At 34.0% G+C, this 20,801-nt stretch overlaps 1 protein-coding gene across 2 annotated transcripts in view; it reads left to right on the forward strand.

Moving 5' to 3' along the window:
- Nucleotides 1–20,801, forward strand: part of LOC140448866 (calpain-9-like) — a 172,409-nt gene that overhangs the window by 113,990 nt on the left and 37,618 nt on the right. For both annotated transcript variants that reach the window (XM_072541993.1, XM_072541998.1), the window contains 2 exons: nt 6,758–6,932; nt 18,052–18,296. In XM_072541993.1, the coding sequence (XP_072398094.1) occupies nt 6,758–6,932; nt 18,052–18,296 (420 nt within the window). The remainder of the gene's footprint in view (nt 1–6,757; nt 6,933–18,051; nt 18,297–20,801) is intronic.

Here is a 20,801-nt window from a genome sequence, read left to right on the forward strand (position 1 = left end):
AAAATTTGTGATAAATTTGGTTGACAGCTTGTCGTTAAAAAACCAAGCAATGAAAGGAAAAGGTGGTTAAAATCACCACTCACCCCAACAGTGATTGATCTGTCAACACAGAACAAAGCATGCGAAGTCAATCCAAAATATCACATATTATAATATTATGACGTCACTAGTTAGCCAGCTAACAGAATTATGTAAAAGTGATATTGACAAATATTAATAACATATAAGTTGATAAAACTAAGTTAAGGAAGGAATAATTTATTTTATTTTATTTTTATTTAAATTTATTATATGAAAATGTAATAACAAAACCCCAATGTGGGACAAAATTTAAGTAAACAACATATCAAGCCTAATTCTGTAAAATTAATGCATGATAAATTTGACTCAAATTACTAATGTCGGTTCTCTTATTAAGGGTATTAGGATGTTTTAATATTGAACACATTTCTAAAAACTGTCTTTTTACGAGATTGCGTTCAGTGCCAAGAATTTTAACTTCATTAAAGTTTACTTCGTGATTAGTGTTGATAGCATGTTGGGCAAGAGCACAAGTATGCTTAGATAAATTAATATCACTGCGGTGAGTCGTGAGACGCCCTCTCAGTGATCTCCCTGTCTGACCGATGTAACATGAGTCACACTCAGCACAAGGTATATGATATATTACATTAACTTGTTCCAGAAGGGACAGAGGTGTTTTAGTTTTAGAAAACAAATTCCTGACAGTCTTAGCATTCTTAATAGCAATTTTAACCGGTACGTTGTTATGTTTGTACAGTTTAACGAGTTTCTCAGTAACTTGAGGAAAATAAGGTAAAGATGAGTAATGGGTAGTTTGATTCCCAAGTACAGTATTAGGCAGAACAGTGTTATTAATTGAATTATTTGATATTGTTCTGAGTTGGTCACCATTGGGTATGTCATTTAAAGAAGAACCATAACTTTGAGTATAAAGGTATTTATTAATAAGGGAGGATGGATAGGAATTCTCAATCAGAATATTTTTAAGTAATTGAAAGGATTCCCTTCGATTAATCGGATATATCAGTCTATTTAGCCTGCAGCTTAAAGATTTAATAAGGTTTAATTTATATTTAAAGGGATGACAAGAGTGGTAGTTGAGAAACCTATTAGAGGCCATTGGTTTCCTGTACCAACTTGTAGTATATATATATATATATATATATATATATATATATATATATATATATATATATATATATATATATATATATATATATATATATATATACCATGATGTTTGACACAAAAATGGCTATCTTGACTGCTGCTCTAAAAAAGAAGTTCGGTATTAGTCAAATTAAACCATATTCGTGAGTTATGAAGCCAGGATATTCTTCTTGTTTCTGGACCTCTTTTTCCATGCATCTTAGCTTAAAGTATGGTCCGAAGTAGGTCGTATCGTTGTTCACTATCTCATTAAATGGCCCAGGTATTCCAGTTTGCGACGCAGTCTTTAATACACTGAGTGAGACGGTGGAAGGTCCATTTATACCGTCTAGGATAACGTGGGTTACTGACGTGGCCTTGGGTTGGGAGTTGGTGCGAAGATTCTTGACGGCGGGAAATTGTGTAAATATATTCAGTGTTAGTTATTTGAAATATATTTCTGAAACAATTTGTTTGGTTTTTTCGATATAAAAATATAGATTTTAGTTACTATAGAAAAAATGTAAGGAGCTGGAAGGCCAGATAATAAAACAATTGATGGAATTTAAATATCTAGTTATCATAGTATCTTGCTACGAAAAGCTCGAACTAGAAGTGTAGAAGAAGAAGAGGAGGTGTAAGATTAAGTGAATGGAGCAAACAGAGCCGCAGGTTGCCTAAATGAAACATTATGGAGAAACAAAACGATCGAGATAAAAATGAAAGGCAGACTTTACAAAACAGACATCAGAAAAATAATGAAATACGCGGCAGAACCACGACCTTACACAGAGGGTACAAAGAGAATGCTAGAAACAGCAGAGATGAAAATTTTGATGATTTTCTCTCAGAAAAATCGATGGTAAGACACTATGGAACAGAGCTAAAAGTACAGATATACGATTGAGATGCCAGGTGGGAAACATCATGGACTGGGTAAGAAATAGAAGAGTAGATTGGAACGATAATATAAGCCTAATGACAAAAAATATAGTAGTAGAGACGACGAGAGAAGGTTCCTCAATAGGAAGACGATCAGTAGGAAGACCACGAAAACGATGGAACGACAGCTTTCTGGAGGCACATTGAAAAACAGACAGTCATGTCTATATAAAAAGAAGAAGTAGTAATGTATACAAAAAATTTATTATATACATTTCAGTAAGGACATAAGTAGCATATATCATACCATCCATTGATTTATTAGAAATAGTTCCCCTATTAGATAACTTGGCATCTAATAAGGAAACGTGTAAAGGCAAAATGTGTCCCCACATGTATTTCAAAGACTTTTGAAAAATCGCATTGTACTTACTCTCTTGGTAGTATTATTGTATTACCATAAAATATCACGAGTAAATTTTCAAAAATAGTTTAAAAATATAATTATCTTACAAAAGATATTGTGATATGAATGAAGCGCAATCGTTAAAATTGTTGGTGATCCCATCTCTACATCCACACACGAGTCGACGACCGGCGACGGTCGGTGCGAGAGGAAGGGGGAGACAAAAACAAAACAGAGACTGTAATCTGCGATCTGCCTACGAATGTGCGAATCTATCGCGACTTTGCGGGCTTGCGAGTACTTGCGACCTTGACTATAGTTGATACTCGAACAGTTTTTACCGGCCGGAAACATGAAGAGATATAACACTCGCATTCCTGACAATTATTTAATTTTCAATATTACATTTTAGAATATCGGTTGTGTATTTTGTTTTTTTATACTGCATACGGTGCTGTGTCCAGGTGCTATATGTAAAGTACAACTGGTCCATAATCTATAATGTAATTATCGAATCACTTGCTATGAATTAAAATTAGTTGTAGACTATTAATTACTATTCCGTTTTTGGAGAATGTTGATGTTGATACAAAAATGAATATGCATATTTTTTGTGGAAAAGTGTCCTTGTAGTATCGACATCGACATTGAGCATATTGTTGAATGGTCTTATTGTTGACAAAATGATCTTTAAAATTATCAAATGTTATGGTTGAAATTTTTATACCGTGGATCTGAGGACGACAGCGGTAAGGCAGTGAAGATTTCAGGAATTTTTGTCGGGAGGTTAAACGTCTTAAGGATAATTTTTATTTTATAACCTAATAATTCGATAAACTAGAATAAATTTATTTATCAACGTTGCGTCAATCATACGTCAGCAAATTTACGAAGTCCTAACCCAAAGTGGAGTAATTTAAACTCAAATTAGCTGAGGACTAAAGATTTTCTTGATAGGAAAAACAAGGACTTGCAATAAGCGGACCTAAGTTGAGAGTATCTACAGTTTTGAATATCCTTCAGTAAATCATGGAAAGTTTGGAAAAACCATACACATAATAAGAATAGACTAGCTAAGGTATGGGCTCTGTGATAGAGGTGAAACGACAATATTCACTTTGAGTGGTATCCTTTTGGGTTTTAGTTTAATTGAAAGTACTAAAGATGGCAGTGCCAAAGATTCAGGTATCTATTATTCTGCCTACCAACTAAAACCACCCTCTCTTACTTGTGCGCAGTTGACTGTCGCACGTACCGTACTCCAAAAGTGGGGTGGCCGTGTAAGGCTGACGACATTTTTTGAACACTCCCTTCTCTTATCTAGATCTTATCTATTGTTCTGAAGCTATTTTCTTGTGGCATTTTAAAGTAATTACTATTTTAATGGGAATAAGCCACAATTGAAGGTTAATAATTAACGTTTGACATTAATCCAACTTGTAAATACACTACATTTTGGAGAAGGCTATCGTCGTATTCCCGTTCTCCTCCGCCAATCCTCCCGGTCCAAGGTATCGCTCTTCTAATTCCTACATTACATGAGCGTCGAGGTCTATCTCTTTTTCTTCATCCAGGGGGCTTCCATTTGTGAAGTTTTTGGGGCCAACGTTAGTCTGACATTCTCAATAGGTGTCCAAACCATTTTGAACCTCTTATTTCTATTCTGTCAATGACCGTTTCTGTAGCATTCATGTTATTTCTTATAGATTCGTTGGTCTTCCTTTCCTGCCTTATGTTCTAGCACTTCTTCTCAAATAATCCATTTCAACTGCCAACAATCTTCTCTTCCGGTCTGCATTAATTGTCCATACTTCAGTGCCATAACAAAGAACTGATTCAACCATGGTTTCCCTATTCTTTTTTTGTCTCTTTTGGAAATGTTGTGATCCCACCATAACGAGTTCAGACATCCTACAATTTTACGTCCCTGATTAATTCGGTGTTTAATTTCGGTTTCTCCCAAGCCGTTCTTAGCAATGAGTGCACCTAATTATTTAAATTTTTCCACTTGTTTGATTTCCACGTCCTCGTCTATCAACACTTCAAACCGTGCATCTGAATTGATAACTAAATATTCTGTTTTCTTCATTCTGACTTTTAACCCTCATTTTAAATATTCTCTGTATAGACGCTTTATCGTAAATTCTAGATCATAAGAATCTTGAGCTAGGACGACTTGGTCATCCGCAAAGTTCAGGGAGAACAGTACGTCATTTCCTATGGGGATTCCCATTCCCGGGTAGTGGTTTTTCCAATTTTGGAGGGCTGCCTCAATATATAAACTAAACAGTAAGGGTGACATACTGCATGCTTGTTTTAGTCCTTTAGTTACTTTTATTGGCCCTGATAGTCTATATCCGATTTTTAGGTAAGTAGTGTTATCCCTGTATACTTCTGTGATTATTCCTAAAAGGTATGGGCTAATGTCGAGTTGTAGTAAAGCTTGCCACAATTTAAGTCTTGGAACTGTATCATACGCCTTTTCTAGGTCGATGAAGGCTAGATATACTTCGGGTCCAACCGCTATTTTTTTTTCTATTAATTGTTGGAGTATAAAAATGCTAGATCTTCTTCTTTTTCTTCTTTTTCTTCTTCTTCTTCTTCTTCTTAGCCTTCTGTCGTCCATGTTTGGACATAGGCCTCTCCCAACTCCTTCCATCGGTCTCTATCCTGAGCAACATATTTCCAATTTGTTCCGGCTATTCTTTTAATATCATTAACCCATCTCATCTGTGGTCTTCCTCTTGGTCGTTTACTTTCGTAAGGTCTCCAATGTTGTATTGTAGTATTCCAACGTTGGTCTTTTTGTCTAGCAGGGTGTCCCGCGAAGCTCCATTTAAGTTTGGCAATTTTTGTTGCTATGTCCTCGACTTTTGTTTTGGATCTTATCCTGTCGTTCCTCTTTTTATCTGACAGTCGTATACCTAACATTGCTCTTTTCATTGTTCTTTCTGTTGTGGCTAGTTTATTCATGTTTGCCTTGGTTAGGGTCCATGTTTGACATCCATATGTCATGATAGGAAGGATGCATTGGTTGAACACTTTGCTCCTCAAGTATTGGGGTATTTTGCGGTTCTTAAGTATCCAACTAAGTTTTCCAAATCCTGCCCATGCTAGTCTTGCTCTTCTAGTAATTTCCGCACTTTGGTTCTCTATGTCAAGTCTCAGGATTTGGCCTAGGTAGATATATTCCTGGATTTGTTCTATCTCACTGCCAGTTATAGTTATACGTCTGGGGTCATCTGTGTTTGTCATGCAAGATCAAAGATCAAAAATTCAAACGTCAATAAACTTATTTTAACCTTTAATTGCGACTTATTCCCATTAAAATAGTAATTAGATCTTCTCTCTGTCGTTGGCCCGGTTAGTGTTTCCCTTCTTCTTTCTTTTTAATGACTGCTCGGATGTAATTGTAAACACTATTCTATCCCTTCGTATTTCCCGTCATCTTTACGATCATCTCTCTTACAGATTCAGGGTTCATACCTATTTATTTATACATTATGTTTCTCTCCACTGTACATCTATTACACTCCAGCATTGTGTGAGTAACAATGTCGGAATATTCGCAGTATAGGTATTTATCTGTATCTGTCTTTCTGAACCTATGAAGATAGGTTGAGAAGGCTCGGGATTTCACATTCCACATTGTTCCACTCGTCTTGCCATCTTTCCATTGATCTCTCCTTTTCTTTTTTTTTATAGCTGTTGTCAAATGCTCTCTTCTCTCATAGAGATGTCTCTTTTCTACTACTAACACATGCAGAGGTACACAACCCATGATAGGACACAAGGCCGCTGCAGATACAGTCCTGTAGGCGCATGCTACTCTCAATAGAGTCGTTCTGTCTACTTTTTCATAAGCCTAATATTAGGTATCTATATCTAAATATAATGAAAAATATTATTAATTATTGTGTATTAATTATTATGTATTTATACAATAATTATTGTGTTCTACATATTTAAAGTGGTAATTTAATTATTCAATTAGCGTTTTGGATTTTTTGTATTGTGTGTGCAAGACAAGTTACATTTTCCTACTATTCTTTATATATTGTTTACTTTATATGCCCTGGGGAGGGGTGTTTTAACCCATAAAAACCCCACCTGGGTGCGCAACAGGTATCCACTATATTTATCTGACATACGCGTGTGATCTTTAGTATGGATGCATAGTTATTATACTTTGGTAAAATTGAATAACATTGTATAAAATTTGTAAAATCTCAATCATTAAAAAAAATTATTAATTAGTTCTGCTTAGTATACTTAACATGACCTTTTTGTTTGCAGACTCTATGGATGTTACGAGCAACTTTTATATGGATCCACTACGAGAGCTCTACAAGATTTGACAGGCGGTATAGTTCAAAGTTTTGGTTTATCACATCAGGATCGTTTTCTTACATTTCAAGTATTAAATAGTGCAGTTCCAAGATCTAGTCTATTGATAGCTACTATTACACAGGTAATGACAAAAAAATTGTACACAAATATTGGCACTAAACAAATTTCTTAGCGAGCTGCAAATCTGATTGATTTTTTATATTAGGAATCATGTTATGATAATATACTTCTTTCCCCATCTTTCTTTCGAATGAGTGGATTATGGGTGTAACAAAAAGGTAGATCATAAATTAAATCACATATTCTGGGACTAAAAATAGTTCGATTGAACCTAACTTACCTTAGTACAAATGTGCAAATTAAAAACGTTACAGCACTTTTTTTTTTCAATTATTTCTTTTTCCAATAAGTATATCGAAAACTGTATTTATATTGATTTTATATTAAAAATGGACATGTAGCTTTTTTATGGCAGCAACATATTTAAAAAAAAAATAACCATGAAATTTGTGACCCCATAAAAATTTTATGGGGGTTTTGTTCCCTTACACCCACCAAATGTTTGTGTACGCTCCAATTAAATTAACATCATTACGATACACAAATACCGGTATGCTTCTCAAGGAATAGAAATGTGTACTCCGACGCGCAAGACATCACCTGCGAAGCAACAATGCAATAGGTATGATACATGCAATGTAATGTTCCAAAATCGGTTCGCTTCGCGCATGACGTAGTCAAGAACGGTTCTTTACGCATCATTTGAATGTAGTTGTATAGAAAAGACTTTTAAATTTATGTTTTTTATATAATTTGGCTAATTTAATTATAGTAATTATAAAGAGATGATAAAATTATGTTATAATATTTAATCATAAATAATATTTTGAAGTTAATTTAATTGTATTGATTTTTGCCACAGTTATTTTGTTAACATAGATATCCTTTATAAAACAAGTTGTAATTATCTTTTATTACACGTAGGTACAGGTTGATCAATTTATTCCCCAGAGTTCGATATTTCAGATCTTTAAAAAGATACAAAGAAAAGTGGTATCTACATAAAAATGGGTAGAGTACAGCTAAAAATTTTAAAATTATTTTCAAATATACAAGGTATTCCCACTTCTTAATTTGTTAATGATCACTTTGTAATGTAGGTACACAAAATTTGTACGTATATACTGAACTACACACAAAGTCTACTAAGATTATCTTTGTATTGATTAATAATAATAATAATATGTAAGCATGGCTTGATGTAGTAGGCCCATAGCTTGATTTACTATTCTTTGTCACTCATTTTTCTTTCCCAGTTCATTATGTTAAGTCTTCTGATATCTTCTTTAACTTCGTTGCTCCATCTTGACTTCGGTCTTCCTCTTCGCCTTTTGCCTGCCAATGCACTAGGTAGTACCATTCTGGGAATTTTAGATCAAATCATTCTCTGCACATGGTCCAACCATCTAAGTCTTTGAACCTTAATTACCGCTAATATGTTGCCACCAGATTTTGCGCTCCCAAACTAATAAAAACTCAGAAGCATACTTTACTATACTAGAAACAGCTGGTAACTTTGTTGTTCCTTTGAAGAGGTTTACTCTCCGGACCCTGGAACTCACGTGAGGCATGGTTATGTGTTGCCTGAAGTTAAATCTAATAAAGTATTAAACATCACTTACTTTTAAACAACAACATGTACACTTTTTGGTAACTTCATTTTTGTAAAGGGTTGTACCCTAATATTTTGGTGGCTCAGGCATGTTAACCTGCATTTTAACCTGATGATGGAATTATTATTCCGAAAACGTTTGTGTTTTTTGATGTAGCCCTTTTAAGGGTTTTTAAATATACCTATATACAAAGATTAAACCTCTTTTTGTGATACATGGTATACAGCCAACTACAGGAATTTATTTTCCTTGTGGATTTTTTTCTTATATTCAAGGAATGGGTTTTGCAAATGATCATCCTTTGCTAATAGATTTTAAATATAGATTAAGGTCGTATATTTTAGTGAAACAATCGGCGGCGATCATTACAGAATGTCGCAATACTATTGAAACTAGTGAATCTTGCGTCAGTAACAACTCGATAGAAAGTCCTCAATTGCCAAGCGATATTTCGGCGTCAGAAGATATTTGCTTGACACAAAAAATGCTGTCTAATTTGGTAGAAAAAACTGAAGGTTCGAAAGAATTTCAATCTGAAGAGGACAACATACTTGAAAATACATTTATAGAAGCTCACTACCCGAAGAAGTACCATATAATTGACGATGACATTTTGAAAGTCGCAGACAATTATGAGGTGAAAGAAAAAAATCATCGGGACTCTTTAAAGTATATTGCTGGTTTTGCTGCATACGAATTCAAACATAAATGTAGTTCAGGAAACTCTACAAAAACTTATGAGATATATATGGAACCAGATTGGCTACAGACAGTCTCTAGAAGTTCTCTTTTGTGCCCAAACGAAGAATTGTAGGAAGCTACACTAAAAATGGAATTATTTTTTTCTACAATCCATGGAAGCTCTTTATCAAGAAAACCTAAAATCTTTCAACAGCTGGCACAGAAAACTTTAGTTGAGAATACTCCTATAGTAGAGAATAGGTACTCCTATGTCTCAGTAGGACACGCACATAATATATAAGATTAAGAGAAATGAACAGACAGATTAGTTTCAGTAACTATCAAAGAAAACTCGACAAAAAATGTTAAAGTTTATTAAGAAATAAATTTTAATAATGTAGTATAAAATATTCAATAAATATTATGAATTGTTCGGCTGAATTCATTACTGGAAAATTTTAAATGAAGATAATGTTATAAAATGCAAGTCAAAGTTCGAAGATATTTTGTAACACATTCATTTAAAACAATTTTTTTTAATTTAAAATGTTAATTAAGTGATTCAGAAAGTGCTTTTAATATTTAACCATTTCTACATACTTTGTTTAAAATACGCGATTTTGGAATTATTCCAGTAATGAATCCGTCCATCGAAATATGTATAAAATAGAATTAATTTTTATTAATTGAAAAGACATTATTATATTCCTACATTAATATAAATAGGTGTACACACTTCGAGTCGAAAAATGTCGAAACGTCGAAAACGCGAAACGTCGAAAAATGTTTTTTTATTTTTCAATAATCAGAAAACCTATACCCAAATAAAATCATTGTAAAGTACACATCTTATATATACATCTATCTATCTATCTATACAACGATTTTTACAGCTGTCGCCACCTTCCTTCTTTCAATCAACGTCTCCAGTCCTTTCTGTTCTGCCTTTCTCCATCTCTAAAGTCTCGTCTTTCCATGGCCTCGTCCACTTCATCCCTCCATGATCTTCGGGGTCTACCTCTTTTCCTCCTTCCTATTGGGCTCCAATCCGAAATCCTTGCTATCCACCTTGTATGATCTGTTCTTCTCACATGTCCATACCAAATTAAACGTTTTTCTTCGATGTAGCTGAGTATGTCTTGTTCTACTGCCATTCTTCGTTTTATATACATATCTTCATTTATATATATATGATTGACTATATATTTGATATTAACCGACTAACATGGCAAGCGCTAGTGTTATAATCGAAACTTTGCCAGTTTTTATCGAGATGGGGCTTCTTTTTTATTATGTTTTAAAAATTCTTGAATTTCTTGTAAAAATTGGCTGTATAAGATAAATTTTCTATTACAATGGCGTACACGTTTTCAGAAATGGTAGATATGCATTTATTTCTGGGTAAGTTTGAGCAGGCTAAATTAGAATTTTAGATAATTATTGGTAATTTGGTAATTACAGACGAATATCTATGGAATAGTGCAACAACTGCAAAGCGTTATGCAGAAAAATACTACTACTACTTGTCGGTTTATAACGTTCCCCGCCGTCTTAGTCCGGTTGTTCCATAGGTCTTCTTCTATGGCCCTCTCTCTCTCAGTTCTTTATTTATTCTTTCGTTCCAACTTTTTCTCGGTCTACCTCGTTTTCTCTCCTTTTGGTTGCTATTTTAATATTTCTTATGGTATTCGTTGTTTATCGATTCTTTGTACGTGTCCGAACCAGATAAGTTGTTTTGTTGTTAGGTCATCTGTGATTGTTCGTTTGATTCCCATTATTTTTCTAATGCGTTCGTTGGTAATCCTTTCTCTTCTAGGTCTTCCTGCGGCTCTTTTCCAAAAATCCATTTCCGTCAGCTTTCAGCGTTGCCAGTGTTGGCTAATGCTATTTAACATTGTGATGGCTTTTCTCCCTGAAGTATTTCTCTCTCTTATGGATTTGTCTAATGTTCCATCTTGTGAAATAGTGATACCTAGATATTTGTAGCAGTGCTTTATTGTGGTGTTATCGTCTAATATAAGATCTTTTTGTTCTACTCCAATGCACAGGTATTCGGTTTTCTTTTTATTTGCTTGCAGACCCCATATATCATACTCTCTAATTAATTTTCGTGCCACATAGTTTAAATCGTCATAATCTTGAGCCATTATTACTTGATCATCTGCAAAGTTGAGCGTATATACCATAGTGTTGGTGAGCGGTATCCCCATTGTCCTGCATTTTTGTTTCCATCTTTTTAAAGCACTTTCGAGATATATTTTAAATAAAGTGGGGAACAGACAACATCCTTGCTTTAATCCTTTTGATGTTATAAATCCTGTTGTTATTTGTGTCCCTGCTTTTATTTTTATTATTAGTTGGTTGTATAGCATCTTGACGGCTTTTATTAATTCTATTATAATATTCGTGCTTTCCATTGATTGCCACAGCTTCTTCAGTGAAACGCTGTCATAGACTTTCCGTAGGTCGACATATGAATCTCTTGATGCCGTGCCATCTTTTTTTCTATTATCTGGGTTAAGGAGAAAATGTGGTCAATAGTGGATCGACCCATATATTCCCATTCGGTTCTTTAAAACCTTTCCATATATTCGACTCATAGATCCGGTTACAGATATTCCTCGGTAGTTTTCACAATTATTTTTATCACCCTTTTTATGTATAGTACTGAGGTATGATATTTTTCATTCCGTATGGATTTCGCTTGTCTTTATACTTTACTTTACTTAATCAGTAGACCCATTTGTACCTTTCGGTGTTGGGCCGTTTAAAATACAATTCATTACATTACACTATTTGACAGTCTTCTGAGGTGTCCTAGCTCTTAACGAACTTTCTCCATTCCTTCCTATTGGATGCCATCTGTGTTGCTTCCTGCCAAGTCTTACCCTTACTCTGTAGTATCTGCGAGATGTCACTGTTCCATTCTTTAATGGGTCTTCCTCTTCTGTTCTTCCCTATTGGTTTGGCGTCCCACAATCTTTTAACTTGTCTATTATTGTCCATCCGGGTTAGATGTCCGAACCATGCCAATTTTTTCTCTTTGATTGACTCGAGTATCGGTTTGATTTTGAGTCTTTCTCTTATTTCTTCATTTCTGATTCTATCAGTTCTTTTTACTCCTATCGTTCTTCTGAGGTATTTCATCTCTGCTGCCTGAATTCTGCTCTGATGTCTTTTGTTTAATATCCAATTTTCTGCTCCATATGTCACTGTAGGTCTATATATTGTTTTGTATATTGTCATCTTGGTCTTTGTTGATATTTCTTTGTTATTAAGGAATCCTCTATTTAGTGCTTGGAATAGTTTTCCTGTGTTTTCCATTCTGTTGTTAAGATCATCCTCGATGTCTCCTTTGTTGTTGATTACTGTTCCTAAGTATTTGTATGAATTTGTCTGTATTATTTTTTGTTGGTCTATCATTACTTCTATTTGATCTTCCGTCCCTTGTTTCCTTGATATTTTCATTATTTGAGTCTTCTCTTTGTTTACGTTTAAGTTGTATTTGCTTGCTTCTAGGTTCCATTTCTCTAAGTTGTATTTCAGTTTTTCTGCAGTTTCCGCAATTAATACTATGTCGTCTGCAAATATACACATCTCAGCATTTATCATTTGCATTCTGTTCCAACCGATGCAGTATTTCTTGAATGTTTTCTTACATTCTTTCACTATCTCATCTATTACATTTATGAATAGTACTGGGCTGAGACTTCCCCCTTGTCTAACTCCTTGGGTTGTTTCAAATGGTTCTGACTGTATATTTAACATTCTTACTGTATTTGTTGTTTTCATGTATATACTCTTTGTTGCTTCTATCAGTTCTTCACTTACTTGTTTCTTCTTTAGGCTTTCCCATATATCTTTTCTTTTGACTGAGTCGAATGCTTTTTCCATGTCTATAAAGCTCAGATGTATTTCTTTATTTTTCTTTAAGGCTTTTTCTATTACTTGTTGCATGGTGAATATATGGTCTTGTGTGTTGTGTCCTTTCCTGAATCCACTTTGTACATCCTCTAATTTATGTTCTATTTCTTTTCTAATTTTCCTTTCTATTATGGTTTCGTATACTTTTGCTGCTACACATAGTAGTGATATACCTCTATAGTTCCTACAGTCTCTTGTGTTTCCTTTCTTGTATATAGGTATAATTACTGCATTTGTCCATTCTCTGGGTATTACTTTTCTCTTCCATATTAGGTTATATATGTATAACAATTTTTCTTTTGCTTTTACTCCTATATATTTCATCATTTCTGGTGCTACTTCATCGCTTCCTGGTGCTTTTCCAATCTTTATCTTTCTTATTGCTTCTTCCAGTTCTTCTTTTTCTATAGTTTCTGTATTTTCCGTGTTTCTCATGGATACTCTCCTGTTGTGGCTTTCCTTCTCCATTGTATTCGCTTGATTTCCATTCAGTATCAGCTGAAAATGTTCCCTCCATCTTTCCATTATTGTCTTATCGTCGTTTATTATTGTTCCTTCCTTGTTCATTATTTGTTTCAGTTTCGTTTCTTTGTTGCTTCTTAGGTTTTTCAGTGTTCTGTAAAATAATTTTACGTTTTCTGTTTTTCGCTTGTCTTTATGCATTCTTAAAATAGTTGTCGAAGACATTTGTACAATTTGTTCGTTCCGTATTTAAACAATTCTCCGGGTATATCCCCTTGTCCGGGTGCTTTGTTCCCCTTCAGCTGTTTATATACATTTTTAATGTCCTCTGTTGTTAATCTTATTGGCAAGCCGCCTATTAAAATTCTATCTTGGTTTTGATTTCTATGTTCTTGAAATTGGACTCTATTCTCTACCAAAAGTTCTTTGAAATACTCTTCCCAGTCTTTCGGTTTTATGCTCTGTATTACTTCTTTATTCTTTTCTTTTCTCAATTTTTTAATCAGTTTCCAGCTTTCTGTGCTTCTGGTTCCTCCTAGATAAGTATTTATTTGTTGGCAGTTTCTTTCCTAAGACTCGTTGTTCTTGTTAGAGATTTTCCTTCGTACTTCTGCTTGTTTTTCTTTATATTTTATTTTGTCTTGTCATGATTTGGAGCTTAAATATTGTTGGTAAAGTTGTCTTTTACATTTTATTTCTTCCTCTATTTCGTTATTCCACCAGTATGGTTTGTTTACCTTGGGTTTTATGTAGTATCCCATTGCTTCAAATGCTGCTTCGTCTAAACAGTTTTTTATATGTTCATATAACTGGTCGATATTCTTAGGAGCGGAAATTTGTAGCTTCTCATCCAATCTATTTTTGAATTAGTCTTGGGTACTTTCTTCATCTAGGCTTCTGATGTTGTATCTTCGTTCCTCTATCTTTTCTGCCTTGTTTATGTCTATACGTGTTTCTCTCAGTTGTCTTCAGATTGGGAAGTGTATTTTTGAACGTAATAAATAGTGATCGCTACCGCATGTTGCGCTTCTCTGAACTCTTACATCTTGTACTCTCAGTCGGGTTTTTTGTTTTGTTACAATATAATCGATTATTGATTTTATGTTTGTGTTTCCTGAATCCATGCATCTACCAGGCAGCCGATTATTTCCTTCCATTGATCGTCGTTTACGAGAGACAGGCACATTGCGACCGCAACTTGTTGGTAATAATGATCGACCAAAATAGATACAAACGATAAGAAGATTTTGGGAGGAATTTAAGAAATTCCTGGAAGCAGTAAAAAAGTAGTAACGTCTTAATTAGATGTTTTTCACACGATGGTTTGGAGAAGGTTTAAGAAACAGCAGTTTCATCCTTCTCACTTAATAATCGTTCAAGAATTACTGAATGATTATTCTAAAAGAATGGAACTTTGCGATTGGATTTTAACAGAAAACACTTAGAATATCAATTTTATTAATCATGTTTTGTTTATCGATAAAGCTACCTTTAACAAAAATGGCATAACAAACCATCGTAAAGCGTTCATCTGGGCCGAAGAAAACCCTCTCGCAAAAAAGTCTCTTATCACCAAAGAACTTTTAAAATCCATGTTTGGACGGGAATTGTGAATAATAATATAATAGGGTCAGTATTTCTTAAAAACATTTGAAATGATGAAAATTATTTACATTCTACAAAACTTTACCAGAGTACTTAGACAAGGTCAATCTCGCAGTTAGGAAAAATATGTGGTTTTTACAGGATGGTGCTCTAGCGCACTACAATAATGAAATCAGAGAATATATTTTCGGTCAGTATCGTGGACGTTGGATTCGAAGTGGCCCTGATGAGCCTATGACTTGGCCACTTAGACGTGCAGTTCTTACCCCAATTGACTTTTGCTTCTGAGGCTTTATGAAAGGGGACGTATTTCCGTAGTAATTAAGAACGAACAACAACTAAGAAATAAAATCATGGAAGCTGCAAATCGATTTCGTCAGAAGTCCATAATTTTCCAAAATATTCGATTTTCTTTTTTAAAACGTTGAATGTGTCTTCAAGAAGATGGAGGTCATTTTGAACATTTGTAAAATTCACCACACAATTTGTAAATGGTTAAGTAAGGTTATATGTAGAGATCTGGTAATAATATAAAAATTTATTTATAATTTACATTTTGTTAGGTACTAAGAAATTTTAGAACATATTAAAAAAGAAGCCGCATCTCGATAAAAACTGGCTTAAAAAAGAAAAAAGTACTAAAAGACAAAAAAAGTTTTATAAACATTGACTAACCGTACCACAATAATAATTTATTTGGAACGTACCATTTGGGGGTTTAAGGGAATAAAATCTCCAACAGTGTTCGATATATTGAAAAAAATTGATTTTCATTTTTTAACTTCAAAAGGCTGTATCTTTTTTATGTGTACATTTGTATTAAGGTAAGTTAAGTTCAATCGAACTATTTTTGGTCCCAGAATATGTGATTTAATTTATGACCTACGTTTTTGTTACACCATGTATAGTAAGCCTTTCGAATCCTCTGGTTGCTTTCCCGAGTGAATAGTTTATAGTGCCCTCATTAGTTAATTCAGTAAAATATTCACCAACTGATTCATTGGTAATACGCTGTATCTCACGTTTTAACCTTTGAGTTGCATTATTTAATGCGATTTGATCAGTTACGGATCTGGACTTTTGCCATTTTCGCCTGATTGACCTTTTTTCTTGTATAATGTCTCTAATCTCTTTAGAATAATTATTTCCTTGTTAATGTTTTATATTTTATGTCAGGGGTATTCTCCCAAGTGGCTTTTTTAATATTTTGATAGTGATCTACTTCTGAATCTTGTTGCTCCTCCGTTCTCAATAAAACGAAAAGTCAATTTTCTTTGCCAGTCAATGAAGCTTTGCCAGTCGTTTGTTGACTAACTTAAAAGACATTTCTTGTTATATCAGGTTATCACTTAGTGACATACACGGGTGGTTATACACGGACTTGCATATAAGATATTATTTTTTATGTCTTTTATATAGTTTGGGTTTATCTTTTTTGTGCTTTTTGGTTGGTATTTCATTGGACATCCCTCCAACCCCCCCCCCCCACTCAAGGCAAATGTCGAGATCCGACTGCTCGGTGTAAGACGAATGAGGGAGTTATTTAAGATCATATCCCAAGCTTCTCCAATATACATATACTTTACCAGATGTTATTGATTTAACTGTATACTAAAGGTGGTGAATAGTCGATATATCTACCTAAAATGCTATCTGTTGCGTTCTGCACATACGATGATCTCAATATAACAATTGCGGTCATCAAAAAGAGGATAGAAGATATTATGTTCAATCCAGAACTCGCTGGTTTCCCCCTTTCGCACTGGGTATGTAAATCCCCATAGAAATAATAAGCAAGACGATCGTATGAAATTCTATTTAATAATAAGTAAAATCAATAAACAAATTACATACATTGAATTACAACAAATGCTTTATATCTGCAATTTAAAATACGCGTGACAAGTGCGCTAAGAAAAGTGAATGAATTAACGTAAAAACACAGCTGTTTGGAACTAAATATGATACGATGGATATCTATACATCACACAAACCGCTTGTCTCCGGATGAAATCATAACAGGAATATGCTAGAATACGATATGACAGGCAATACCAAACTCAATGCAATAAACGAACCAAACAATATTATAAGTAATATACATAGTTACACCTATCAATTAATATTAAATTAAAATATGCAATTAAACTATACAGTAAATACGCTAAAATTAATGTTTGTATATACGTAAAATGTTCTTTTAAAAGTTCAAATCACGACACAATATGAAATAGCTAATTCGGCACACAAGATGAATTTCTTAACAATATGCATATACCAGTAAATAAAACAAAACAAATGCAAAATGTTGAATTGACAATGTTCAATCGCGATCGCGGCATAGCTGAGATAAAGTTCTAAACAAATATGAAAGCTATATACCAAGTAAACGTACTTGATATATTCAGCAACAAGATAAATGGTGTAGTATACCTTACCAAATGAAATTATTTCAGCCACGATGGGATTGCGAACCCTCTGGTTCGGTGAAAATTCAGGAATCAAACAACTCGCCTTTTTCACAAGACTCAAGCGAAGTTTGTGTGGTAGCATGCACAACCCTCAACCCAAACCTACGTGTCTGTCGTTTGGGAGACAAAACTCGACTATGATTTTGTAGATGGAATTCGTCCCTTATCTCACACATGTCTAGTATTATTTCGCAGATGACCCCATCTTGTAAATGAAATACGAGTAGGATCAAAACTACCACAAAGTCTGTTAATATTTTATAAATGTTTATCTATCGTTGCGAAACTGCAACACTATCTGTTCCTCCGATTCTGTGAGACCATTGTAAAATATATAGCTTCTAACCTTCAACTTTTTTTGTAATGTAATAGTCTTCTTTTAATTTAATCGAATAAGATTATTTTATATATTTGTAATTTTTAGGAAAAAGAACCAAAAAGACAACTCAGGCTACGAAATGGGCTCATTACGCAACACGCTTACAGCATCACAGGTTTAGCCAGAGTACGGGGAGTCAATGGAGAAGTTCCACTAGTCAGATTGAGAAATCCGTGGGCGAAAGGCGAATGGACTGGTCCTTGGAGTGAACGTTCATGGGAATGGGACGGGCTTTCCAATAGGGACCAGGATCTATTAAGTATAAAAGTCACAAATGAAGGAGAATTCTGGTAAATTATGTTATCTAAATATTTTCCAGTCTTTTAATTTTTGTACTAGACAATAACGATTTTACCGACTCTTTAAAAAATTGGGCTCAGTCTTAACTTGGACACTAACATGGTTATTTTGACTTTGTTGACTGTTGCCATAAAAAGTCCGGTAGTGATTAAGTTAAACCATTTTCGTAGGTTATAAAGCCAGACTATTCTTCTTTCTTTCTGGACCTCTTTTTTCATTCACCTTACCTTGAAGTATGGTCCGAATTAAGTCGTTCATTACGCATTATATGGTCCAGCTATTCCAGTTTGCGACGTTTTATGGTTGTGATTGTGGTTATGGTTCGTGCTCCTTACCCATTCTGTGCAGAACTTGTTCATTGGTAACTTTGTCTATCCAGAAAATTTACATGCTTTTATAGCACCACATTTCAAATGCTCCAAGTCTCTTCAGTGATGCTTCAGTTAAGGTCTATGACTCCGATTCATATAGAAGAATAGAGATTACGTAGCAATTTAATAAACGAACTTTTTTTTGGTTTTTTTTAAGTTTTTTTTTATTTTCACAAAAGCTGATCCTGCCTTCTCGATCCTTATCTAATTTCCGTCGAGTGTTTCCACTGTTCGTTTAAATTTGCATCCAAATAGCAGAAGTTGGAGACAAGCTACCTTGGAGACTAGCGTTTGTAGACCTTCCAGACTGTCTGCAAAAATGGTAGTGTCATCAGCGTATCTAATGTTGCTCAGTTGCTCTATATTTATAAGTATTCCCTCGTCTATATCACTAAGCGTTAGGTTCATAATGTGTACTGAATATATGCTCAATAATAATGGGTAGTCAGTATACATCCGTGTCGCACACTTCTCTTTAGCTTTTTTACGTCGTCTGTTTAATGATCTCCAACTCTTAACAGTTCCAGTTTGTTCGTCACAGATATTGTTTATTATATGGCACCCTCAGCTGCCTAGACTAAGCAAATTTAATATTTCAATCAGTTCGTGATGTTTTATTCTATCGTTCAAAAGAGTACTTATACAGACAATATCACAGTGGATAATTATAATTAGTGATTAAAAAACACAAGTCTACTCTACCTCCAGACATCAAAAAATCTCTTATACCCAAGAACATACGGCCTTCCAAAAATCCATAAGCCCAGTGTTCCCTAAGATCCATCGTCAGTGCATACAACTGCTCTACTCAGAAATTGGCAAAACATCTCGCCTTATAGCTGAAACGGCTCATCTTTTGTCAAAAATTCTTTTCATTTCACTGATCTGAAAAACATTTCTATTTCACTCTCAGATATACTAGTTAGTATTGACATCGTTTCTTTATTCACCAACATTCTTATCGATGAAACTATTTTCATTTTGGACTCTAAACATCAAATCTCCCAAGACATATTGTCTCTTATAAAACACTGCATGTCTAATACATACTTTTCATTTCAAAATAATTTCTATCGTCAAATCAAAGGTGCCCCAATGGGATTCCCCTTTCTCCCGTAATAGCTGATATCCATATGGAACATTTCAAAACAACAACCCTGTCCTCATCCAATCTCAAACCCACCTGCTGGTCACAATACGTTGATTAAATGGAGTCTGAAGCGTCTTTGCCATTCCTTGATGTTCTTATTAAAAAACACCCACCTCACAGTTTTTCCTATCCCGTGTACCGGAAATCCACCCATACAAATCGTTATATCAATGCCCATCACATCACTATCCCGCTAAACTCGATTCAAGTATCAACACTCTTGTTTTTCGTTAAGTTTTCCAATTTATTTAACTCTTTTTCAAAACATACTAAAGATGAAAAAAAACTCTATTATACAATGAAGTTATTGTATCTTTACAGGCTTACCCTTATTTGCTAGCATAAAATTAACAGAATTACTTAACATTTGACGACATTTAATTAATTTTTGTTTTCTTTTATTCTAAACGTATTACTATGGTTTCCATTTTCTTCTGTTTTTTTATATACATTTTAGGTTAGTTTGACAGAGGAAATGCCTATGCTCTTGGAAAACTTTATCGCAAATTTTGGCATAACAGGTCGAAATGTTTCGTTTACACTTATTAAACAAGCAACCGAGTTTATCTTACTAATTAAGAAGGCAAAAACCAAACACAAATAAAAATAAAATTATTACATTTGAACTTGGAAGAACCTCTCTAATCTGTGTAATTTTTATGAGACTTTTATATATTTTATTTTATTTTAAAAATATTTTTTTTATTTGTGTTTGGTTTTCCCCTTCTTAATTAGTAAGATAAACTCTGTAACTTGTTTAATAAGTGTTAATATTTGAAACACACCTCAGTAAACAATCATTCATTAGATTTAAGGGATGCAAAGTTTACTACACCATACATCCTAAAAATAATGCAAGTGGACGTAGTGCGAATATAATCAGAGAAAATCTTCAACATAATGAAGAAATCAAATGTGAAGCTGAAGATATTCAGGCAACGGTGGTAAACGTTAGGACCAAGAACTATGATCTG

Source organism: Diabrotica undecimpunctata, chromosome 1 (assembly GCF_040954645.1).
Source record: "Diabrotica undecimpunctata isolate CICGRU chromosome 1, icDiaUnde3, whole genome shotgun sequence".
NCBI lineage: Eukaryota > Metazoa > Arthropoda > Insecta > Coleoptera > Chrysomelidae > Diabrotica > Diabrotica undecimpunctata.